Consider the following 27716-nt stretch of genomic DNA (forward strand, 5'->3'; position numbering starts at 1 on the left):
ATGCCATCTGCTGGAGATCTCGTGCATAACCAAAGAGGTTACAATCGGCCTTAAGTCGCGCAATTTCGGCAGGAATCCGAAAACTCCAAATTAAATTCACACATCAAACGGTCGAGTAAAAAATATTCATTCGGTTTAAACAAAGAAACAAAGCGTAATAAAATACATAATTTATTTTGGTGCAAATTTAACTTATAAATACATAACAGTAGATTAAAACAGAAATCACAACAATATTGCATACCGCCTCACAAAATGAATAACAATTGGCCAACTATTGCCTCTCGAATCATAATTTAGCACAATTCGTAATAAAGAGGTCGGAGTGAAAAACGTTCAACCTTTTTAACAATTAACCTGTTAATATTTACAAGAACGAATGCGCTCGTGTCAATAAATATTTTATCTTTAAATTAACATAATAAATATAAATTTATCGGAAGAAGAAAATAATAATAATAATTCTGTTAATACTGTGTACAGATGAATTTTGCATTTTATTTTAAAATTAATATTTGCACAAAGTTATCTATCATTTTACAAGAGAAACTACTATTAAAATATATCTGTTACCCCTTTTTTCTTCTGGTAAACCAGCTACCGGAATTAAAAGGTTTTGTTTTAAAAGTATTTTTCAACAATTATTAACCATATATCAAATGCAATATTGTGTAGATTCTCTAAAATTTCTTTTTAAACAAGTTTTAAAGTGTTATTTACAAAACATGATTAAAGTATTTTCACACCAGCGTGGCCTTGTTTATGTTCTCTTGATCTTGATACCACGCAATCATTTCTTCGTGGAAACCGTCGGCGATCGAAGTTTCCAGTTTTTCCTCGAAGTAGCCATCTTCCGGAGGATTCGACTTGGGAGGGTTCTCTCTGAAATTTTTAATAGAATAAAAAAGAATTTCCGTGAGTAAATCGAACGAAATGGATAGTGTTATCTTATCGAAAATTAACAGAAGATTATGGGGGTACACTTAGAATTAGGACCCACCAGTGACCGAGTGGACGAAACACCAAACACCGGTAGTTGGTGACAGGTTCGCAACTGGCCACGTGGAGTTTACCAGGGTTTCTTCGTGTTACTAACACCTAAATAGGGGCGTTTTCCATAAAAGGTATCCCCTCGGCAGATGACCCACACGGTATACAAATAAATCAAATCGAACCAAACCTATAACGGTCAAATTATACGTGAGCAAATATTAATAAATTCCTACTTTTCTTATTGTGTGCCGAACACGAATTTGATATTTCAAATTGTTAACTCGAGTTTTAATCTTTTTGTGTCGAATGGGTACTCTTAATGTGATTATGTTTGTGGTTTTAACTAGAAATATTTGGCTGTCCAACAGTGTTTCTTTTATGATTTCTTGAAGATTAATATGAGTTGATATTTTTGTGATCAAAAAATATTTAATAAAATGGCCAAGATGATAATAATGTAAAAAAATATTCACTAAATTAGAATAAATGATAAATGTCTTTGCGTTTTGTCCTTTTTAAACACTTTAGGAACACCCAGTCTTTACGTGAAGTTGACCTTTTATTAGAGGCTTTAGCGAATATTTTTATATATGTCATATTAAAAAATTGAGTCTGATACAGAAGAAAAATTCCTTCGGAATTTATATCCAAAAATATTCAGGAATCAAAGACAGACTGAAAATTTTTTTCATTTTCTATTAATTATTTTACAAATGAATTTTGTCAGACCAATTTGACAAAAAGTCTTGTCCTTAGCAATAATAACTTATAAATACATAACAGTAGATTAAAACAGAAATCACAACAATATTGCATACTGCCTCACAAAATGAATAACAATTGGAGAATAAAAAAAAAATAGACGAATCGGAAGCCTGCATAACCAATGTATGAAGTGACTATTCGGAGATGCTCCAGTAATCGAGTAGAAGCAACGAGCCGCTACAAAACTGGGTAAGTTACGTTTTGCATTACATTTACATTAATGATTTATGTTGGAAACAGTAACTAGAGTTCGTTGTTATTTTTGTGTTTGACACCTCAAAATTGCATACCTTTCATTTCTTTAAGTGATAGTATGTTGTGGAAACAAAATACAGATAACTCTTGGTATTTGTACTTTTGCCTATTCACAATTGAGAAATTACGACCACCGTACGGCAACTCACAAAACATTTGCATGTTCGAAAATTGTTTTTACAATATTTCCATTACAGTACAGCACTGGTAAAAATAATGTCCTTTCAGTTATCTCCAATTTCTACATTTTTTGACATAACCAAGCAAAGTACAGTAACTATTGTACTTCCAAACTGAAGTCACAATATAATTAGGCCCAATAATTCTAAGAATGGGGGAGAAAAAATACAAATATTATCTGACCATGGATGAAAGATGAAAGGTTCTTTACCCTAGACATCACTGCACATGGATGAGAAAGCAAGTCCAGTCTTGTCTGACCAACCCAGGAAGGCACTCCCCTTAGGCGTTGGACTACTTTACTAATCATTTGCAAGGTGAGGTATAGCACGAGTCGGCTGGCATCTGGTCGACATACCTTAAGGGTAGAGGTGGCAATGGTCAGTAAACTAGTCCATCACCTAAGGGGGAGTGCTTTCCTGGGTTGATCAGACTGTACGGTGGAACCTCGGTTAACAAACTTTTTATTTTACAAAAATTTTGTCTCGAATAACGGACGAAATTTGGACGACAAACGTAATGGTTTTTGTGTCAAAGTTCGGTTGCCGTTAGGCGTGCACGAGGTAAGCATTGCTTTTCCAAGTGTTTGTGCTAAACTTCTTTTTTTAGTTTTGTGATTTATATATTTAATCAATATGGCACCTAGGAAAGAGAAAGATGAAAATGACAATGTGATAAGAACAACAATGCAATATTGTATTTTAGAAAAATTTTGATTAAAAGAGTAAGATAATCAACTTTAGACCACTTTCTTGTTCCTTATCAAAGGAGACCTCACCTCGAAGAATCTCCCAATGCAATGCTACCCGATACTTTTAAGGAGGGGATTCCCCCTTCCAAGCATTAAGCTCCGTACATCTTTTATTAAATAAAGTTTAAATATTTGTTGCTGTAATGATAGATACTATGTTTTCCTATATTTTCATCAAAGAAAAATCCATTTTACAAATAAAATTACAAAAATTTCAGAGGCTAGAATGGATAAATTGTATTTGCATTAATTTCTATGGGAAAAATTGCTTCGGCTAATAGCGAGGTTGGGGCCGAAGTTTTAAACGCGAAAATGTGTACGTTAGATGTTCGGTGTCGCTTTCCTGTAAGCCCAGAAGTTTGACAATGGTGTTTGGATAGTCAGTGGAATCACGCTCGACATTCCAAACGCCATTGTCAAACTTCTGGGCTTACGGGAAAGCGGCGCCGAATGTCTGACGTACATGTTTACGCGTTTAAAACTTCGACCTCGACCTCGCTAATGAACGGAGTCGTGGAACGGATTAAGTTCGTTAACCGAGGTTCCACTGTACTTCAGAACTTGAGTTAGTTTATATTAGTAAACAAACTTGCAAATGAAATTAGAACTGGATAGTTATCATATTACTAATTTACATTTTAGAATCTATATTTATTAATAATTAATTTGTAGGATCTGTGGTCGGAGGCAGATATTTCATAATTTGTCGTCATGACATCGTGGACTTGAATATTTGAAAGCTGTTACATATAAAATAGGCATTTTTCTTCTTTAATCTTGCATACTAAAGTTGCTCCTTCCATGTTATTGTAGGATACATTTCTCTACTGTCTATCTCCTATCCCTCCTCCTTCCCCTCCCTTTTCTCTTACCCTCTTCTGCCTTATGTATGTAGGATACAGGAAAATATAAAGATTATAAGCAGTCATTTCCCTTAACTATGAAGAAATCGATTATAAAAGCAAATAACATTCAAACTTGTATAAAGCCCTTTGTTTATCTTAAATTGTAGAGGCGAAGGTCTATACCTTTGTATAAACTGCTTTGTTCTTAGTGTTACTCTTATTTTAAATTTAAATACTACTACTAATTTATGCTTGTCAATTTGGATTAATTTTTCTGTTTATATAAAAATATATTATATTGAATTATTTACCTGTACAGAGAAGCACACGCTGTCGCATTTTCAACATTTACACTAGCATTATGTTTTTTATCCTGTGGTGAAGAATCTTCTGCTTTTTCTTGATTCTGTTGAAGACTCTTTCTGTGTTTGACACTATATTTATAAAAATCTGATATTTCGTAAGGTTTCGTCTCTTCCCAATAAGGTTGAAAATGACCGGGAGAAATGATATTTGTTTGCCTTTGACCAAATGAAGAATGTAAATTAAACTTTTTATCAAAATTGTTTCCGGTCCACATTTTTTCTTGTAAATTGCTTTCTGCGGGTAACTGCAAAAATATGGATGTTTCGGGATTTAGTTGGTGGTTTTTGAATCCGAACGCCGACGTTTCGGGTTTGTGAGAAGGAATTGGAGAATCTAACGAAGTTTCCGTCCATGTTTTTACTTTGTTTCTCGGAGAAGTTGCTACGTTACTGGCTTTACTAGCTTTGGGAATATTTGGCACATAAGATTCTACCATTGCATTAATAGTTGCATGTTGAGTCATTAATCCAGTGTGGCACATATGATTGTACTGATGGTGAGATGTTGACAGATACATACTTTTGGTACTTGTTTGAGGTATGGTAGTTTGTTCCATTTTATTAAGGCTATACAAATTTTTCTCTGCTGACAAAGGAAGATGATTAATGTGGTGGTGGTGATGATGATAATAGTGATGATGAACACAGTGTAGAGAAGAATGATAATGCTGATGCGACGTCTGATGATGATTACATTTTCCTAAATTTTCACCCATTGTATAACTCATGTGTTTTTCGTAAGTCGATTTAGTTTGATTTTTATCATCCGACGAATCGTTTAACTGATGAAGATGTTTATAACTGTGACGACGGCTACTGTCCAGGCTATTGTGTCTAGAAATCAAACCGAAATTAGGTTCTTCTGTTTTGCTGGGAAAATTGGCTAAAATATCATCTTGACTATCAAATGCTTGACTAGTTCTTTGAGTCGGAACACTGTACAAATTAGAACCTTCGATATTTAAAGTCGATTCAAACCTAAACAAATTGAGATATATTTAATTTGACGAATAAAGTATGTTTTATGAACAAGAAATAAAATAAAATACCTATTTTGGTAAGGCGATTTCAATGATAATGCACTACCACTGTTCGAATCCGAACCGGTAGAGTAACTAGACAATATAGGGTATTGTTGATTGCGATAAGAAGTCTGATAGACAGAATTCGGAGTATATCCTTGGCCGTTTAAAGCTTGATTCCACGCTCTGCCACTATTTGTCGAAGAAGGAGTAGAAGGACGAGAGCTCGAAGATCTGGTCGTATGGTGTCTGTATTTAGTTGGACTAGGAGGAGCAGAATTCGATCCGGGTGTAACGTAGGATGACAAAAATGATGCAGATGTCAAAGGATTCTAAATTTTTAAAAAAGAAAAGGTAAAAAGGATTAATGTGCTATAAATTGTCTTTATTTTTGTGTTCATTATTTTTACTTTCTCAGCTCTGTTATATATGACAGAGGGAAAGTATGGCAATTGGTCAAAAAAAAAAAACACATCACAAGTTTTTTATGTTTTTGGACCTTAAATGTCCAGAAATGAAAAAATTTGGTTATACAATGGATTATACAAAGGGGACCCAAGTATATCCCCCACCACGCGATACCGGTGCTTCGGATGCGGTCCCGGCGATCCTAGCGGCGCTCAAGAACTGTCAAGCTGCCACCAAATTCCCAAGTATGGAACTTTCCATCGTTTCAACGCTCACTTCTCAACAGCGTTCCACGAGTGACAGCAGTATCTTTGTAAACAGCCACCTTGTAAGGCGGTACTTGGAGACATCCAATTTACGGCTTCTGATCTCGGACAAGGAAAAGAAATTTGTCCTATGTAAAGAAGACGACTTTCTAGCCAGAGCCGCGGACTTCCTCAACCACTCCCACACGGTAGTCTTACAGTCTGACCCAACTCCTACCGTTTTTAGGAAGACTAAGAAAATAATATCTCTTCCTAGTATTTCTGCTCTTCCTGGGTGCGTGGATCCTCCATCAAATGTAGCGTGTCCCAGACTCTTTTTCGAGGTTAAAACTCATAAGGAGGGTTGGCCATTGAGGCCGCTAGTTAATAAAAGGACTCACCCAACCTACCACCTGGAAAAGGTGCTCGCCAAGCTACTAAGTGGGCTCCTGCCTCCTTCCCCCTGGGTTACATCTTCCTCCATTGAAGCAAAAACATCAATTTCTTCGTTCTTGGGTAACTCATCCTGTAATGAGTATAGTTTTTACAAGTTGGATGTTGTTGCACTCTACCCCTCGGTTCCTCAGTTCGAGGCTGTCATGCTTGCAAATAGTCTTCTCATCAAGGAGTGCTTTACAGCGCAGCAGGTCTTAGAGATACGTGACGCCTTGCTTTTTATTACCGAAAACAATTATTTTCGGTTTAATGGGAGGATATACCTACAGAAACAAGGGGTCCCCATGGGCTCACCGCTTTCTGCGGTATTGGCAGAGTTACTCATGAGGCATGTTGAGCAAAGGGTCTTTAATAACCAATTACAGATAATCAAAGCAGATAAATCTAAGCAGATTATTCTCGTGGATAACGATTGGGTAAAAGGCAAAAAACAAGAACTGGTAAATGATAATCGTTTTCGAAAACTCCCAATAGATCCAAAAGAGATTATAATCAAAGAACTAAAGAGTAGAATCACACTTGATGTGATAATCACATGATATGATAATGGTAAGAACCATACCTTGTGTTAATTTTGTTTGGTAAAATACTTAGAGCCCCTCGTCGGTCAATTAAAATATTACACTATGCCCGAAACGTGCAAATGGCACGTATCAACTAAATAAAGATGGAGATAAAGCCAAGTGTTTAATTAAAACTCAACTTTGGGTTCATAGTCCAACAATCAACAAAACACGGTTTCAAAGAAGAAATATTATTATTAATTTACTGCAGTATTTCTGGTGAAATGTTTAAATCTAAGAGTTAGAGTAATAAATATAACTTTTTGAATGAAAGCAATTCTATTTTTCTGACAAAAATTTAAATAATTTCCATGTAATAAAACTTAATTTCAAATAAAATATATATACTAAAATTTCCATGCAAATAAGAGCATGCTCTCATGTGCCAGCTTGTTTTGGCTTTTAAGAGTACTGCACTGATCAATATAAATGTATTGATACAGTAACTACTTATTAGCATTTTTGTTATAAGCATAACCATTATTAAAAATACAAAGCCAAAATAAAAAAATGTTACGATACTATAAATTTAAAAAAAAAATATAATTGTGAATTTTGTTAGATACAGTATTTTGTGGAATATAGTGTTAATTTTGTCCCATCAACTAGAGCGTGCTTAAATCTGTGCAGAATTTCAGCAATATGAAACTTTAAATTTTGATATTATTAATGATAAAAATTATTTTTAGTGTTTAAAATTTAAAATTTGTTTTTAGACTTATTCCTAAAATTTACATTTAATCGTAGGACTTACTTGATTATCTAAAGAACAAGATTCCTTCATTCCAGGAGACGTATCAACATAAATATTAGAAAGATTCACTCCATGCTCTTTAAAGACAGGATCTAAAAAAAATTAATTTTAATTCACATTTAACAGTTTATTATATCGATATACATTGCTACATTATTATGTTACATTTAAAAAATATCTAATAGAACACACCCAACAAGTTCATTTCCTAAATATTTTTAGCAATTAAAATGAATAAGTTTCCTAATTCAATTAATAAAAATTATAACTTATATATATATATACCAATCACTTTAGTAATTATATATGTCACATAAATCAAATTCAAGTAATGTACATATTTTAATCCTAGACATTTATAAACTTTAACAATAAAGAAGACAATCCAAAAATATGTACAAGCTAAGGTAAGTTAGGTGATTACATTTATATTTATTTTCAATGCTGAGAGAGAGATTTGTGTGTGTAACCTTCCCTTAAATGTTGTATAAGTATATTAAGCTGCTAAATTAATGCAAAAAACTCTATTACATTTTTTTTTCATTTAGAATGAATAAATGCTGAATTAATTCATCATTATTACATGAATGAAGATAAAATAACTAAGAAATAATTTTATAACAAAACTTTATACATGTATATTCTAATGTTAATAGATATACAGGGGGCATAGGAAAGTCTCTTTAACCGGAAAATTCTTGCGAACGGAGAGAGCTACAGCTATGCAAATGAGGTAACGGTATAGTAAAGCGACTATGCCCGATCTAATGCAAATGACAGCAGCGCCCCTAGTGGCGACATTTGGAAGATAGGCAGTGCAAATCGAAAACGAAAACAGATAGAGCAAACTTCCCAATTAGAAAGTTTTAGAGCATCAATTAATTAGTACAAAATGACACGTGGTTCACACGGATAAGATAAATTGTTGCCCGTATACCCAAAAATGTCCGAAAGCGATGCACGCCATTTTGTGTAAACGTTTGAAAGGAATAGCCACAGGTATAAAGAAATATGCACAATTCATTGCATAAAATATGTACTTATGTCAATACAGTTTGATAACATCACACAGAAAACAATGGAAAGGCAAACTGTCACACAGTGATAACAAGTTAATGTCGAGTATGTTCAAAAACTTGTTATCACTGTGTGTTATTAATTGATGCTCTAAAACTTCCTAATTGGGAAGTTTGCTCTATCTGTTTTCGTTTTTGGTTTGCACTGCCTATCTTCCAAATGTCGCCACTAGGGGCGCTGGCTGCTGTCGTTTGCATTAGGTCGGGCATAGTCGCTTTACTATACCGTTACCTCACTTGCATAGCTGTAGCTCTCTCCGTTCGCAAGAATTTTCCGGTTAAAGGGACTTTCCTATGCACCCTGTATACTGTAAATGTGTTATCTATTAAAACAAAATCGGTTTGAATGACAAAGGCACAAAATTTATTCAATTGGTCAAAGCTTCTAAATGTATTTTCTGACAGTAAATTTGTAAGCATCTCTTAGATATTTTTTAAATGAATAATATAAAGAATAATTTGTAAATTTATTTTATTGTAATTGAATATAACATTTAAGAAACAAAAAAATATTCAATTTAAATTACAGTACTTACCATCCTCATTTATAATTTGGCTGAGGAATGTTTTGTTTTGTTCTGTAAAAAAGTAATAGAAATATTTATCATCAAATATTATTCATGGTAAGAAAATCTATTAATTGAAAAACACTTTCTACTTTTAACATACTTAAAAATACCTACATAATTTCATCTTATTTTGCATTGATGTTTGTAATGATCATATATCAAAATTATAATATATATTATTGAAAATTTTAAATGGTGTATTAATATTTCATAATCAAAAACTTATAATTATAAAGGATGTCATTTTGAAGGATTTTTATAACATTGCAAAAGCAAAGACAAAATTGTGTAAATGATAGAGCACTTTGAGATGCATATAATACTAAAATAATTGAATTTTTCACTCTGGGTAAAAAATGATTTTCTTTAACATTATGTTTATGGAGAATTTTTTATTTTCAAATATTCATTTGAACTCCTTCAACCTTGATGATAAAGTGAAAACGTTTAGTAGATTTTTGGATAAGTGAGGATGTGCACTTCCAAGAGGGTAAGGTGAATTTAATGTCGAAATTAATAAAAGATTTTAGGTTATGGAAGTGAAATTGAATTATCGTCGATTGATTTTCGAAATATATTTTTTGTCGAGAAGTTGTAATGAATTACAAAAATTCATTCAAAGCAAATCATTATCGGACATTTCTTGAGCCTCAATAAGAGAATTATTGGAAGTATTCAACTCTAAATTTTTTACTTTCCTCTTCAAGTTGCATGTTCTACACTCAAACCTGTTTTCGTGCGATTTTTTTTGTGCGGTATATGAATTCAATCAAATTGCTATACCGCACAAAAACAGGTTTGAGTGTAGTTGTTTTTATTTTATTATCTAGATTGGAAGGGATTCAAATAAATATTTACAAGCAAAACATTCTCCAAAAACAATGTTTAAAGAAAATCACTTTTTATTTTTTACTCAACTTCTGCCAAGTCAAAAATTCTATTAATATATACACCTCAAAGTTTTATATCATTTACCACAATTTAATCAAAATACTTATGAAATGATGTCCTTTGTGATATATTTGATTTTGAAATCTTCAAAATGATATCATAATTATTCTTAAATTTTATATGTGGATAAAATTCACACACTATTAATAAATTAAACAGATTACAATAAAATTGTAAAGCAATTTTCTTTCTTTAAATGTAAGACAAAGTAGTTTACTAAGCAATATAGCTTATGTCTACAAAATTCGCAGAGTGCGTAAATAAGTTTATTATTGTTTCTCCAGATCCTACATAAATAACAAGCAAATCAGAATAATTCTGATATCGTGTTGAATTATAAAATTCTTTAAAAAGCAAGTAACAAAATTTAGATGAACTCTCCATTATTAATCAGCAATTCACTTGCAAAATCCCATCTTTACTTTGTAAGCTTTTATAGCTGTACAATATCTGTTTTGGGTTCCTATTGTCTTTTCTACTCTTCAGTTAAATATTTTTGTATAACAGTAACAACTAAAGAATCATAAAAGATATATTTTTACAGTTAGTATAAGCTTATGAAGTCATGGAAAGTTCATCTTAATGTTCTATGGGATAATTTTCTTTCTATTATATTGTTATGCCAAAGTAGTTTGTGCTTCTTACATTGAAATTAATAATGAATTTATTTAAAACATTTTTGAGTAATAGTTTATCAATAAAAAAAATGTGCGTAATAATTTGTTTGGTATAAGTTGAAAGTAGCCTTTGTCGTTTTAATATTTATTTTTTGATTTATCGATTATTTTCTTTGCTTAAACTGAATACAAATTTTATGCTAAATAAAATATGATTCTCTTACAACCTTCACTTGAAGAGACTTCTTGTTCTTTAACTTCATTTTGTTTTTTCATAACTGACAGCTGATTTTCTATTTGCTTTAACTAAAAAAAAAAAGTTACTTTTATAATATTTACCATTTCATGAATGACGTGTGTTTATTTTTAATGAAAAATGATTATAATAATATGTTAAATTATAATTTATTAGTTGTAATTACTTTTGCTTGAGACTGTTGATACGACAGTTTCCTTTGACGTCTGATAGTTTTGGAGGCTTTACTATCATTTGTTAATCTAAATACAGCCTTTGTCAGTTTTCTTTGAATTTCACAGTCTATTTCCAATTTAGCAATTTCATCATCTTTCTGAAAAAGAAAATTTATAAATTGTTAAGTCTACAGTTTAGAAATAATTTATGTATTTATTTTAAACTCTAGAGCAGGTAATTTTTCAAATTTATATGAAAATTTATCCTAAATAAAATCTTCTATGTTTGTAAGATTAAGTCAGAAAAAAATTAAATATCTAATATACTACACAGTTTATTTTCAATATAACTACTTCACCATATTTCTGAAAAATATTTAATTATTAATGATAAATATAATGAATATTAGATAATAAAATGTACTGTTATGTTAAAATTTTTCATTTTATCTTTACAATATTTAGTTACGATTCATCTTCTTGAAAAACTATACTAAATCAAATTTATCACAAGCCCACAATAAAAATGAAAAAAAACAATGCATTCTTTCTAATCTGAACCAATTTTGTTCATTATGTTGTTAAATGTTTCATCAAAAACAAATAGAAATCACAGAATATTAATTATACAGATTCACTTGTGATTTTGAAAAATACATATTATACATTTTAACAAGTGTAAATTCAGTGAATATATTTATTTGTCTAGAACAGAGGTGACGAACTGGTGGCCCGCAGGCCAGGCGAGGCCTGTTAAGGTTTCCTATCCAGTCCGCAGCCTTGAAGATTTCCTTTCTAAAATCAATGTTTCTAACATCTTGTGGGAATTAAAACAGAAACAATTCAAACTGTTTACATAAATCATATAAGCCTTTGTTAGAGCCTTTTTTCTTAGTTTACAGTAAGTTTAGGTTTACCAAATAATAATAGCGAGGTCGAGGCCGAAGTTTTAAACGCAAAAACATGTGCGTTGGACATCGAGCGCTGCTTTCCTGTAAGTCGAGAAGTTTGACGATGGTGTTTGAAAAGTTGGTGGAATCGTGCTCGACATTCCAAACGCCATCGTTAAACTTCTAGGCTTACGAGAAAGCGGCGCCGAACGTCCGACGTACACGTTTTTGCGTTTAAAACTTCAGCCTCGATCTCCCTAACGAATATGGCCTGCATCTGATATACATCTATTTGAATAGCCCTTTGCCGAATTCCAGTTCTAGGGTCTTTTATCCTTTATATATAACCCTGTTAATTGAACAATCCCATGTAATAATTAAGCTGGTTCAGATTAGCAAGAGTGCAATGTATAAATGAAAGTATTCTAACTGATAAAGTCTAAGTAATAAAAGCTAAAGTACTAATGTATGTTTTTCTTTGATTCTGCATTGATAGTAAAACAAATTTTGCAAAATTGATCATACACACTACTTTTTTACTGGAAATTTTGAAATAAACAACTCACTTTCAGAAAAGATAATCAAATTTTTCTGTAGATTAGAAAAAAAAACAAATATAAACACTAACATTGAGTTATATTTTAATTTATGGCAAATACTTTATAAAATTAAAATTATTTTCTTACATTTTCACTTTTTTGTTTGAGCAACATATCATCTACCGTGTATCCAGTATTTAGAGACTCTCCAAACAATTCTATGGGAGTTTCTGGAGGAAGTTCTCCAATCAGTTCCTAATAATTTTGATATAGCAAATAAATATTTTAAAACAATTATTTTAAAATATAAATAAAAATGTTTGATCTTACACCTTCTTTGAAGCAAAGAAATTTTAATTCTTCTAATTTTTTATACAATGTTTCTTCTAAATTTTCTTTTTGTAATTTAAGAGTTTTCATTACTTCTTCATAAGCAGCTCTTGTATCTTCATTCACATCTCCTAAAAAATCGATTTAAATTTTTTAATATACAGTGAAAACTGTTTAGGCGACCACATGCATTCGACGGGCACCTGTCAAAATGGGCAAAAATTTCTGGCACGGAATAGTTTATACATAGAGTCTTCGTATAAGTTACTCGTATTAAACGACCACCCGTGTAGCACGACCGCGGTCATCGATTTTTGGTCCGAAACAACATCCAACAACTGTAATAAGAGACCACTTCTGCAAATATATCTGGTCTAAACTCTTGTTCAAACCAACCTCGGGCACTTCTCCCACCCTTGAAATTAGGTGCAGGTGTTAATGAATTAGTCTAGCAACAAAGGAAATTCATTTCAGTTTGTTTGAAATTGTCCAAAAAATGAAAAAAAAATGCAAAGTGCTGTCGTTAGAAAATCGTGTTAAAGTTATCAGAGAAAGTGAAAATGGTTTATCCCAACAGCTGTGAAGTTTAACTGTGGGAAAACAAAATTTATTTTACCGTGGACCTACAGTATTTTCCTCAGGGGTATAAAATATGGTACACGATACAATTAATCGGCTGATCTCATCGTTTGATAAAATCTATTTTATTTTTTTGAAGCTCATATACAGTACATGTGCGATAAATAGTTTCTGTATCAACCTACCTTATTTCCACGATATTTTTAGAAAAATAATATCCAAGTAATTTTTGCACACAAAATATTCAAAAAACAATAAATGCATTAACGCAAAAATCAGTTTTACAGGCAACCTTCGATTCCGCCATTGTCATTGGACAGTTGCAGAAAGTAATAAAATCGTATTATGAGAAAAATTAATAAAACAGTAAAATTTTATTATTAATTAATAATTTTTCTTATTGTACTTAAGGAAATATTAAACATTAAAAAAATACAGTATTTTTAAAGTTAAAATAAGATTAAACTAACAAAAACCAAAACCAAAGTGATAGAGAAATACAACACACTTGTATATCGAAGACGTAATATGCGTAACTGAGGAGCGAACGAAAAGAATTGAGTTGAATTAATTAAGTCAGAAAAAAAGAAAGTGTGCATTATAATCGAGGAAATGCGAGTACTGTATTAATCTTTAAAATATTGGCATTAAATCTGTCTTATACAATCACCACAACTCCTGTAAATCGAGTTATCCGATAAGAATAAAATACAATACCAATATAACTCTATCGTTGAAAAAATTCGCTTATTTTTGCTCACCTCGAGTTTTGCTTAGTAGAAATGGCTAAAAAATGCACAAAATACATACGGAAATATGGCATTACAGCACCGCCTGTCTAAAAGACCACTTCTTGAAGGAACCGTGGGCGGTCGCCATAGACAGGTTTTACTGTATAATGACTAACATTTTTTTTTTAAATTTTCTTCTTTTAATAATAAAATATATATTTTAAATTTGTAAACAAATATTTATAAAAATTTAAAAATTAATAAAGAATAAATTTTAAGTTTAGTATAGAGACTTTTTGGAAAGAAGATGAATGATGTAAGAATTACAATTTATGTTCATAGTTTAAATTAAGAACTAAAAAAGTTCCTTTTGTTTCCTAATAATAATGTATTTAGGAATTTTTTAGTTAAATTCACTTTTAAGATTTATTAATACAGGTATACACTACTTAAACCCATAAGATTATAATGGAGCTAAAAGATTCATATCCACCTGTACCTTTTCTATGTTTAGATATACAGTAAAACCTGTCCAAAACAGTACCTGAATAAAATGGGAAAAATTCTTTGGAATGGAGCTATTCTTTTTATGTTAAATAACCCTGTTCAAAACGAAAACCTGCCAAACTGGAAAAAGTATTTGATATAGTGCAATTCCAGTTTACACAGGTTTTACCATATAAGATATATGAAGTACAATAAGTATATATGTACGTAGTGTAGGTTTGTTCTAAGAACAATGTGATGTTTGCTTGAAAACATATTTCCTTCATTAAATGGCACATGCCCATGTTGCAAAACTATAAATTTTGCGACACGGGCATGTGCCAATCTTCTTTATATATCAAGAAGATTCATAATGATTTGACAAAAACTTTTAATCAAAATATAAATTTAAACTTATTATTGTTAACAATAATTTCGTTTCTACTAATTTCACAGTAGAAATAGCTTTCGTATGTCAATCAAACAACGGGTTTCATTTATGTTATAATTCAATTTACTTACTGAATTATTTGGCATTTAAGACAGGTAATGCTGTCATTTTGTAATAAATTTAATGATTAGAATTAAATTACTTCATTTATAAATAATTTTAAAATATGTAAAAGAAAAGATCAGATATTTAAAGCAGAATTTGATCCCTACAAATGGGGCAAAAACATTAACTCAATCTCCATTATGATCTTTGTTTTGACAAACATGATAAATCTAAATTACATATAACTGTACAGTTGTACTATGATTGTAAATTACCTGTATCTGAAGATAAAGATTGAAACAGAGGTTTACATAATATAATTGTTAACACTGCTTAGCTTGTAGAAGCTGTAGGATAAGTTCCATTCCTTATCATCCAAATGTTTCTACACTATTTACTAATTAATTTATTTATTTATGACCATTAAATTTACTACAAGATAGCAATATTAGCTCTGGTCCAAATTACTGAATTACAGAATATATGTAGCCCGAAATTTCCAATGTTTGATTATTATGTGTACCGAGCTATATATGTGTTTGTGATTATATAGGCAAATTATGTATATAAATGTACAAAATTATCATTATTGCTTAATTTTGGTCTTGTATTAACATTCTTATTTGATTTTTATTTCTAAAAACTACAGTTAGAAGCATTATTTCTTTTCTATTGTTAATTCACGTAACCGATCTTAACTCGTCGAATAATTTATATAAACAACATCGCTAGACACCAACAAATGCCGAAATTGTAACCCGATAGAATTTCAGCATTTGGTTGGTGTCTAGAATAATTTATAGACTTTTGATACTCAATACTGATCTTTAATATTAACTTCTCAAAATTAAGGATTTTATTTGATATTTGTTTTACTTAAGCTGAAATTTAATGTATCATATGAAATTTTTTGAATGTTTATATAAACTTATAAAATATAAATATGAATTTTTTTTTCATCTTATGAAATAATTTTTCTAACTTTCTAACAATTACTGATGCTAGAAATATGCATCATAACTTTTAAAATTTTAATTAATTCTTCTTTTCATTTGATTACATTTATTTCACTAATGAAGTACTGTACATAAGTTTGGCATCACATGACTGGTCATGCATCTCTATTCCAAGTATAGTTTTCACTTGGTTATAATTATTTAAATTATGTATTGCAATAACTGGAAATGCCTTATACTATAAACACACAAGATTTTTATGGTGGAAAATTACTTTAAAATTAATGGCAATTTTTTATAACAGTTGATTCAAAGTAATCTGTATAAAGACTGGACTATTTTACTATGGTAAGTAAACCAGTAAAATTTATTTTTAATAAATTAATTATATTGACTTAATGTAAATAATATATTTAAACATACTGCTTTATATATATATATGTAAATTCACATTTATTAATAAAATGAATATCAATTAAATATGTAATTTTATATCTTTATTTACTGAATTGCAATTCAGTTAATATATTAATCATAGTTTAACAGTATGTACTGTTATACATATTGTTAAAAGTTGTTTGCTTTTAATTTTTTTGGAATTTACAAAATTGTATAAACAAAAATTACAAACCTTCTAATTTAAGAGCTGGTAAACTATGGGAACTTGCACTGAGACTAAGATTAGTATGAGAACCCGACGACGACGATATCGAGTGAGCACTTCTGGATAATTCTGATGCTATATCTCCGAGATTACGAGCAACAGGAGGTAATGTCTGCATAGAAATCATTATATTAATTAATTTATTAAAACTTGTGCTACATGCAGTATTAATAGCATTGGTTAATAATAAAAATTTTAGCATATTTTAATATTTAAAATGTTTAGAAATTACAAAAAGCATATACCTTTCAATTTCATAATTTATATATTAGTTAATTTAAATACAGTAGAATCCACTTATTGTTATAGGTTGTTTAATATATGCTTTGAGACTTGTTTATTGACTTATTATCAGAATTCAATTATAATTAGCTTAAAAATGCCTATTTATCTGAAGATAATGATAATTTTTAATGTTCTCTACCTCAATGTGATTGTTAACTAGTTTTAATTATTATTTTCTTGCACTTTAAAGAAAGAAATATTCTATATTATCATTACCATAGATTCTGCATCTCAATAACAAATGCATAATTTTATCTAATTTTCTAATCAGAACAGTATTTTTTATGTAACATTCTCTGGTAAATATCCTTTACATCATAAATTTATATTATATGTGCATGTTTAAAAATAAAGTCTAATAAGTAAAAGAAAGTACAGAATTGATGGAGACTGATGTGCAGACTTATGAAAAAGATTTAGACTTTTTCCTATTAAATAGATTACACAAGGAGTAACACATAAGTCTTGTAGACTTATTCTCTAAGTGATTGAAGAATCTATTTTAAAAAAATCTGTTGGTATAAAATTTATGATTTCATTGGTTGAAATACTTATCTTATATCATCAAGTATTATGTAAAAGCTTTTTAATGTCATTGATATAATTAAACAGATAATCAACTCTCACATGAAGATAATAGCTGGGTGGAAGTCTTCACCACCTTTAAACACCCAGCGTATAGCACTGATTTAGCGCCAAGCGACTTCCACCTCTTTCCCAAACAGAAAAAGTGACTAGGAGGGCAGAGGTTCGAGACTAACGACGATCTTCAAAACAATGTTAGGGCCCATCTCGAGTCATTGGCGGCAACATTCTATGACAAGGGGATGGGGAAAAGCTCGTCCACAGATATGACAAATGCCTCAATCTTCACGGTGATTACATAAAAAAGTAACCATGTTTGTACCTAACTTTTGGTAATAAATTCATTTTGTTATTTACACTTGTCTTTTTTTTTTTTTTTTATGGACCATCGGAGGTTGAAAAAAAAGGATATGTAATAGATATATATATATATATATATATATATCTCAGCATGGTATATATATATACCATGTTGAGGTATGCTGGCTGAGTACAATATGAAATAAGTGGCAATGCAATAATTATTTTTTTAAAAACAAAAAAAAATTCTTTCAAAAATAAGCAGATGGCAGCGTTGAAGATTAAACTGATCAAATGTAAACTGGCTATGAATGAGATTGAACCTTATTCCTTATAAAATATGTATTTCTAAAAAAACTATTAGTCTCATAATAGAATATTTTCAGTTTGAATAAAAATTTCAGCAATACAAATACAGATCCATTTGAAACCACTTGGTTTTTGTAACTAAATGTGTCACTACGATTTTCACAAGATAATATTATTGAATTAACATTAAAATGGTAAATTTTTAAAAGTAATAATATATTTTTCCATGGAATGATTATTTACCAATCACTCTAATTATTAGAGAATTGATCAAGTGATTATTAACAATTAGCAATCATTAAAAGCTACTTCTCTAAAGCATATAAATGGAAATAGATCAGCAATGACATGATGAAGAATTTTCATAAAAATAGGAAAAAGATTCAAATTAATTTCTTTTCCTCTTCTAACAAACAATACAGTTCATTAAATAGAAAATTTCTTGTAATGTCAAATAATTTGTTGTGTGAGAAATAAAAATATATATAAACATATACTTAAACAGTCAAGAAGGAATGGAATGCATGTTATATATCAGGGGTGGCCAACAAGTCGATCACGAAGCCAATTTTGGTCGACCGCTCGCGATGTCTTTACTTTATGTGTTACACTTGTAACTGAACGCAACACCTGAACGTAACAAGCAAACGCAGTCAATATGCATGCAGTTATGACTCGACTCATAGAAAAACACAGCCATTTAGCTTGAATATTTGGTACTGTCATACGGTAGCTTCTTTTCTTTAGTACATGTATTAACAATATTATTACTATTTCTCCCATTATTATTAAGGTAATAAAATAGATTCCAAATCTGTCTTTATCTGTAGCTAATTCGTTTTAATATTGTTAATAATTATTCATGTTGTTTTATTTCCCCTAAATGTGAGTCTTTTGGCCCGTTAAATAATTATGTTGTTTTTTACGTAGGTAGATATACAGTGTGTTTCAGTACGACGTGCACTCCCGCGATCGATAGATTAACAAAGAATAAATCTAAAAATCTTATATCATTCTTCCATGATAATCTTCAATCAAATTATCAGCCATTCTGTACTTTTTCATATTTACGAACAAATAGTACCACAACTTATACATTGCAATTGATAAAAAAATTAAATTATATTGTAAGTTACTAAAAATCTATCTTGAAAGATTTTTTTAGGTACCGCCTGTACGGAATGAACTGGTAGCTGCAAATATCAAAAGTTGAGTCTGGAAATTTATTTTTTTATGAGCCTTATATCTCGAAAACTTAATAAGTGGTTTAAAAAATAGAAAAATAGTTTTGAATATATTTTGCTTATCTACCCATAGCTCGCGGGAGTGCACCTCGTACTGAAATACAGTGTATAAACATAGTATGTATTACACACCTCCCCCTCTCCACTTAGACTATGCCTATGACAACAAGTCGATCACGACACACTTTTAAGATAAAAAGTAGATCTTATGTACACAAAAGTTGGCCACCCCTGTTATATATTATTCAATATATATGATGATAAAAACAATTCTGCAAGAATTTATTTAATATTACTATTATAATTAAATTTTAAATTATTAATGTTTACAAATTTTTGTTTAATTTTAAAAAGAAAACTAAAACTAACTTTTCCATGTTTTCTATCTAAATAAAACTGATGTTGAGATACAGCCATACTCCATATTGACTTTGTTAGTATTGGAGAAATTGTAAACCACACATATACAGTTACATTTCCAGGTCCAAATGTTCTTCTATTTGCAGGCAGTCTGAAAGTAAACAGGTTACTTATTTATTCTGATAATAAATTTATGAAGCATTCATCATATATATCTAAAAATTATCTGTTTTGATTCAATTAATTTACATAATTTGTCATATTTTTCTACCTACAGATTCTGACTGAGAACATGTTTTACATTAAATTGTGAGACTATTAATTTTGAAATGACAAAATTAAAATAAACTGAAAATTTAACACATTTCAATTGTTAATCAGTTACAAATAATTCTGAAATGCAGATTCTAGAATTAGTACACAAATCCAGAATATTTATAACTTATTGTCATTGCTATTTTAAAAGAGCAGTCAATCAGTTAATTCTTTGTATGGAATATAAAATTCTAGTTATTATAAGAACAAATAAAAATTATATTATCATCAATTATGTTAAAAAATCAACTAATGAATTATTTGAAAACAAAATAATCCTTATTGGGATGGTTCAATTCTTCTCTATAACTGACATGTTTCTTGAAAGTTTCAGACTGAAGACAATTTTGAGTTAAAATGAATAAAAATATAAATAATTTATTAGATTGTTTTAACATAAATCTATTTTATTGTTATTAAGCCAAATCCTGGTCTCTACGAAGAGCACCTTAAACTAAATTCTCAGAAGGAAACTTCTTCAAATTTGAACTCAAAATTGATAAACAAGTTTTCTTCTGTAAATCAGTTAACTCTCTTACTACATCAGGGAGTCAATTAACTTAAATTCTCCTATCTAAATTCTTCTAATTTTCTTCTACAGGTAAATATAAGATTTACCTATAGAAGAAAATACAAACATTTCAACTGTCATATAACATCGGGCTATAATTTGGCAATAATATTAATAATGTACTAAAATACGAGTATTATTAAAGAAATAATACTGGTAGTGTAAATAATAATTAAGTAAACTATTTTAGACCATAGGTCTAAAATAATTAACTTAATTAAGTGGCTCATCATTGTTGGCCACGTAATCAAATTTCTTCAATTAGAGATGAATTGAATATAATATAAAATGATAGTAAGGAAGTTAAAAACCAACTACAGATTGTAAATGAAAAAGTAACAAGATGGAAATATAAGTTGAAAAACTAAAAATTGAAAAAAGAACTAGTATTTAAATGCGATTTAAAATTGATACTTTCATAAATAGTTCTAATAATAATAAAATTATATTATATACAGTGGAACATCGCTTAACAAGTACCTATCATAATGAGTAATTTGCATGAGCAAAACAAATTGTAGAAAATAGTGACTCACTTAACGAGCGATAAGGAGAGGGGAAGTCTCGGATTGTGCGCATGCTACATCAGCCTGTTTAGCACTCGTTCTGCATGTAGCATCCTAGTGTCGTTTGTGAATTGCACATTTTTCCAAACTTGTGTTTAGACATTACATATAAACATTAACAACTATAGCCCATTATATAATAAACACACCAAACGATATGACAAATTCTTGGGCTATGTAAAGGCTATAATTAAATATTAGAAATTACCGTATTTCAATTTTTTTTTCTGCAAATTGAATTTGCATTTCAGGTTGGTTCATTCTGTTCTAGAAGAAAAGATGATGACTATTCACGTTCCTTAACAATGTATATTGTATAATTTTCTTTGAGTAAACATTATATGAAAATGTATTCCATGCCGGAAAAAAAACTCATATATTTTATTGTATTTTACATTAATTTATATGGGAAAAATTGTCTCGCATAACGAGTAAGATTCTGGAACGAATCATGCTAGTTAAGCGAGGTTCCACCGTAATTACCCTCATTCAGCCAAAAAATATACTAAATTAGCAATATTTGATTTTTTACATAATATTTAATTCAGATATACAGAATACATTCTTAATTTCTTCCAAACTCAACAAACTGTATTATATGTTTAACATTGCAGTCCGAATCAAATGCGAAAGAAAATATTTTCTGCTTTTATTAAAATAAAGCAAAATAAAGAACTAGGCAAATGTCAGATGAGTACATCAGCTGAAAAAATATAAATAAATTTACTTATTTATATTTTACAAATAAATATTTTAAACTGTAAAGTTCAAAATAGCATACGTAATCCAACCGAAGAGGGTGCAAATATTGCCGAAATGGATTTTGGATCACGAAGTGTTAATTAAAAAATAATAAGGTGTGCAATTTGTCTAAAAATTGTAACAATAATGCAAATATGCTTGTATAGTTACTTAATATTCTCATTTAATTCATTTTGTGATGCTATAAAAATTCTCTTCAACTGTGTGGCAACAGCTTAGGTCATAGCATTTTTAAAATTAACTGAAAAATCTCTCTTTAAATACATTAAATATTTGGGCTTTTTTGTATCCCTCGAGGTGATTCCTATTTTCTTATCTATTTAATTTTCATCCACTGGAATCTGATCAGTTAGTTTTAAAAGAAGCAGATGGAATTCAAATTTTTGATAAGGAATATCATTATATACTGTGTATGAATGACTTGGTCCTTACTTCAACAAAGATTGTGTTACAGCAGAAACTGTACATTTGATGATGAATATAGTGAAAACTAGAATTATGATATTTAGGAATAATTCTAAAATATCAGAAAAGGATTTATTTGAATGGTCACCCTTTGATGTTGGTAAATGAAACTTTCTTAGAATGGCAATTTTTCCTACCATGTAAACAAACTAAGGGCTAAAGTTAAACTGTTAATAGATAATTTATTGTGATGACGTTCCTCACTGAAAATTTCTAATGTAAGTTTACACATTCATATAATTCTTTAATAAATTTGTCAATATATTACACAAGTCTTAAACGAGGCCTTGACTACTACTACTACGATTTAGAATGTTTTCTTATAATTTTTCTTTGCAGATTGTGTGGTGTAGAAAGTACAATTCCTGTCTATACACTTTGGTGTCAGGCAAACAGATATTAAACTTTTTCTTTCTATTTAAGAGGGTTTAATTAAATTTTTATTACAGACCGAAATGTAATAGAAACAAAAATATTAAAATTATCCATCAGACCATGCCAAAACAACGTGATAAAGTAAAAAAAAAATATTAAATTTTAACTGCCCGATTTTTAATATTTTACAATCTTTTGCATTTCATACATATTATTTGAAAATTGGCAGAATTTCTGGAAATATGAATATATAATACTGATGAAAAGAGCATTTTCTCAATCTTTAACTAATGATCAAAATTCCTTAGCTCAATCTGTCTTTCACCCGTAATATCAAAATATCTTAACAATTCCTTCAACATCTGACTCTATGTCAATGAACATTGGAATAAATATAAAATGGATGTTAATACTATTAAGATTGAATAAATTTTGACAGTAAAAGCACTCGCATCCAAATACTGTAAAATGATTAATATAACAAGAATATTCTCCTGTAATAGGAATTTAACTTTACTACTAGTAAACAATTTGATTGATTAAAAAATAATCCTTATTTACATTAGATATATAATGAAATCCAAAAGCTATAGAATAATTTATGAAATTTTTTATTTTTTGTAACTGTTATGATTTTCTCAAAGATCAAGTATTAAATATTTATTCTAGATACATAAGAAGAAAAGGAAATAATATTGATAGTACAGAACATTTATCTACAATATTGTTAATGAAAACAATATAATACTATAGAATATGAAAGCGTGTTTGCCATAAATCATATTTAAAACATTACAGCTTGCTATCAGAATTATCTGCATTACATTGGAAATCTAATGTACATACATTTATTTAACCATTAATTAAATGTTAATATAAATTACAAAATTAATTTATCAAACCTTTGAGCATCATGAACTTCAATAGAAAATTTTCTGTCTCTGAAATATAAATTTTCCAACTGTTTCCACAAAAACATCTGAAATATTACATAAATATTGTGTATTTTATCTTCAACATATTAGCTTTATTTTACTGATTTTATTAGATCGATAGTTTGAAGCAAAACATTATTTTCTACATGTACGAATTCATTTAATACTAAAACATAAACAACATATTATAGCTCATTCATTTTATTTATATCAATAATTATGCAAAAACATTTTACCTTTCTTGGTATTTTTCTATCCGAATGATCATATTGACTAATTCCTTTGAAACTTATTCCTAACCACCAGGGCATACCAGTTTTATCCTAAAATATTGATATATTTATTTTAATTATTTACACTTTCTTCATATTCAATATTAAAGCAACTATTATAATTCTATTAAAACACTAAAACCACAAAAAATTCCTTAAAATTAATTTACCATTAAAATTTTGTTACGCTTCATTGCACGAATCACGTGAAATATTTAGCTAAAAAACTTTTACGACTTCTGTACAAAACTTTTTAATGGTAAAATATTTCATTTACGTGCATAAGATTCGACAGATTTAAATCATGGGTCTAGAACTATATGCAGCTAACTCTAAATTCTACAGTCTTATTATATTTTCGTCATTTTTTTTTATTATATTTTATTTGGGACCATAAACAGCTAATTAGAATTCAAAAGAATTACATAAAATAAAAAGTTTTCGGTGGACAATCGAAGGTTGGTCCAATTTTCAAATCCTATTTTCTGAAAATAAAGGTGGTTAACTGTGTATGGTTCTATACACAGTTAACTATGAATCGATATCATAGCAGTTCTAGAGTTAAAGAACGAAAATATATAAAGCATTCGCATTATATTTAAACTGATGTAGGTATAAAATACAAAAACATAACAAATAAAATAATAAAATATAGTCTTTTCAACTTACCTTTACTTCAAAATAATGAACACCGTATGTCGGTAAACTTTCGACAACTGTCATGTAACTGGAATTACGTAATAATTTTATTTTTAGTAAAAATGTTATTTTATAAAAACTTTTTGTTGAATAGCAAATTCAATTAAATACAAAATATCCAGATTTGATTATTTTACAGAAAGATTTATTTTAAATTTAAAATAAAATTAAAATTTGCCCTAATTTTAATTTTTTTTGTTCTGTATCTTTCTATATTTTATGATTTGAGCTAGAAATTTTGTTAATAAATGAAGAAATGAACACAGCTTATATAGTTTTAGTATTTTAGATTAATATATTAATGATATATACAACATTGTACTAAAATTTCAAAATTAATGTAATTTAAAAATAAAATATTAAATTATAGTTTTATTCATAACAGTAGTTTTATTTAATTAAAAAAAAAAAAAAAAAAGACATACTTTACTATTGCTATTCCTCTAGATTGTCCAGATATCTTACAATAATGCCCAATAATTTGTTCTTCACTAAAAACAATAAATTAATGAAGTAAATATTATTATTTTTATACTTCATATTATTAAGTTTTAGTAATTTTAAATTATTTTAAGATTAAAAACTCAAATTTATTGTAATTTTCACTTATATAAGTTTTATTTATACAAATATAAACAACTGTAAGCACAATAGTTCTATTAAAGCCAAATGATTGCCGGATTAGATCGGACTATATTCCTGCTACTATTAATAATTAAATGTTAAGTAATTTGGCCAGACGTAACCAAAAAATAAATGCGTCGACGCAGTCTAATTTATACTTGTCTCTGTGCATTTATTATGCTGGCATATTGAAAACTTATTTATTTTATATTTATTTTAATTACAAATAGGAAATGTCAAAAGGTAAATGATACTTCACTCCAAAATATAACTTTTTTTTGCTCTATGATCAAATATTGTGTTATTTAACCAGATTAAATAGTTGCTATTTAACACATTACAATCAATGATTAAATAGCAACCAGTGATTAGTAATTTGTGAACGTCTGTATATAGGCGGAAAGCATAAAGTTGAGTATACTCAACTTATGCAGGATAACTGCATGAACTGAGTAATTCAGGGGTAATTTTCAGCTCTCTCTTGATTATAATTGTCATTTATTATCATTCTATGTTGAAATGATTACAGAATGTGAGGAAATATATTGGTCAAAAGAATTAGTCATACCTATAAAAATATCAGATATTCATTTTACAATTAAAACATGGCTAACTATTGATACAGAGTTGTATGGATATTTATGCTAAAATCAAGGCCATTGCACTTTACATGAATTTAAAATATTAATAAAGTCTCACTTTATACACAAAATTTGAAAAATTTATCAAAAATTGTGCATGTATTTATGCTCCTATCACATGGTTGTGCCACTTTAGCTAGCAAATAGAAATCTTCACTCAGTATCAAATGTTAGCATGCATTAGAAATTGTGTTGTTATTTTACTTCATTACAATTTCAAATATTTTTTATATCCCATAATAATGTCATCAAAGTGTTTATAATTGTAGCAGCTAGTGTTAGTGTCAAAAATATACCCAAAAATTAATAATTTTGGAAGTGCAGTTTTATTTGAAAAGATACATTGTAATTTAGTGCCTGTTGCACTCCTAAGTATTGTCAACTATTATTATAATATCAGTATCAAAATCATGTAATAGAAAATGACATTAATTAATAAACTTACTGTAATGGTTGTATTTTTATCTTTACAATAATTGTACTATAGTGGTTGTAGAATTTTCTGGCCACAAATTTATATTATTATTATGGTTGCAAATTTAGGAACTCCATATATATCTGAGGAATGCATTCTTAAAGTTATTGTACTATCTTACATAATATAATAAATGTAATAAGAAGTGAAATAATGAGTACATTGCCTAGTAAATCTGCTTTAAGTTAAGCTATTAAAGGTCATATTTACTCCAGAAATAATGCAAAACTGTAGCTGATGTTATAAAAATTATTTTATTAGAGGCAACCAATGATGTATGTATTTCAAAATGTAAAAAACTTTATAAATACATTGCTGTTTGCATCACCATCTTAAATTTTGTCATCAAAACTTCCAAACTTTAAGAAGTTAAACTATCTGGACTCCAACCAAATGCCGAATTCTATCGGGCCAGATATGGCTAAATACTAAATAAATTACGAAACCAATTCGGTTTCGTAATTTATTTAGTATTTAGCAGTCTTTTATAAACTATCTTTTAGTAAATCACTTTCAATGCACTTTAACCAGCTTTACTAGAAAATACACTGAATAAAAGACAAAATTTAGAATAATTACTTTTTTGTCATTTAATTTGCAGTTTTAAATCTATTTATCATTTTATTGTTTTACATAAAAACAAAATAAAATTAAAATGAAAATGTTGATAAAAATTAAATTCAAAAGCAATCATACCAAACAGGAAGTGAAGGATGTTCTTTCAAGACATTAGTTGGAAGAACAGGCAGTTTCTTTAATTGTTCTTTTGTCGTCTTTTCACTATCAATAAATAAAAATGGCTATATAGTAAAAATTTTAATATCTCCACAATTATATGCATAGTGGCATGATAAAAAATTATTATTATTAGCATTATACCATTTAAATTTATTCATTATTGCACAAGTTAATGTAACTTTGAAAAAGATCAGTCTCAGTTTGTTTTCATATTTGTAATAACAAAGTATTCCCTGTGGAATTCAATGCACTTCTATTGATTTCTGCCAGTCCTTCAAGATGTGTAGCCTATCCTTTG

At 29.0% G+C, this 27716-nt stretch overlaps 2 protein-coding genes across 7 annotated transcripts in view; one reads left to right on the top strand and one right to left on the bottom strand.

Moving 5' to 3' along the window:
- Positions 1 to 155: 155 nt before the first annotated feature.
- Positions 156 to 27716, bottom strand: part of LOC136969953 (FERM domain-containing protein 4A-like) — a 94992-nt gene continuing 67431 nt past the window's right edge. For all 6 annotated transcript variants that reach the window (XM_067264295.1, XM_067264313.1, XM_067264321.1 and 3 more), the window contains 16 exons: positions 27377 to 27460; positions 25366 to 25431; positions 24911 to 24968; positions 24206 to 24292; positions 23937 to 24013; positions 19990 to 20131; positions 16865 to 17009; positions 12986 to 13116; positions 12803 to 12910; positions 11238 to 11384; positions 11043 to 11121; positions 9215 to 9256; positions 7603 to 7694; positions 5204 to 5508; positions 4101 to 5132; positions 156 to 882 (listed from right to left, as the gene is read on the bottom strand). In XM_067264295.1, the coding sequence (XP_067120396.1) occupies positions 741 to 882; positions 4101 to 5132; positions 5204 to 5508; positions 7603 to 7694; positions 9215 to 9256; positions 11043 to 11121; positions 11238 to 11384; positions 12803 to 12910; positions 12986 to 13116; positions 16865 to 17009; positions 19990 to 20131; positions 23937 to 24013; positions 24206 to 24292; positions 24911 to 24968; positions 25366 to 25431; positions 27377 to 27460 (2737 nt within the window). In that variant the 3' untranslated portion in view covers positions 156 to 740. The remainder of the gene's footprint in view (positions 883 to 4100; positions 5133 to 5203; positions 5509 to 7602; positions 7695 to 9214; positions 9257 to 11042; positions 11122 to 11237; positions 11385 to 12802; positions 12911 to 12985; positions 13117 to 16864; positions 17010 to 19989; positions 20132 to 23936; positions 24014 to 24205; positions 24293 to 24910; positions 24969 to 25365; positions 25432 to 27376; positions 27461 to 27716) is intronic.
- On the top strand, positions 5712 to 6824 carry LOC136969754 (uncharacterized). The gene has a single exon (XM_067264030.1). The coding sequence runs from the start codon at positions 5712 to 5714 to the stop codon at positions 6822 to 6824; it is 1113 nt and encodes a 370-aa protein (XP_067120131.1).

The sequence above is a fragment of the Centruroides vittatus genome, unplaced genomic scaffold, assembly GCF_030686945.1.
Source record: "Centruroides vittatus isolate TY-2023 unplaced genomic scaffold, ASM3068694v2 contig_1042, whole genome shotgun sequence".
Classification (NCBI taxonomy): Eukaryota; Metazoa; Arthropoda; class Arachnida; order Scorpiones; family Buthidae; genus Centruroides; species Centruroides vittatus.

Excerpts from the sequence above, each read along its gene's own strand:
- LOC136969754 (XM_067264030.1), top strand. The coding sequence starts at position 5,712 with ATGGATTATACAAAGGGGACCCAAGTATATCCCCCACCACGCGATACC.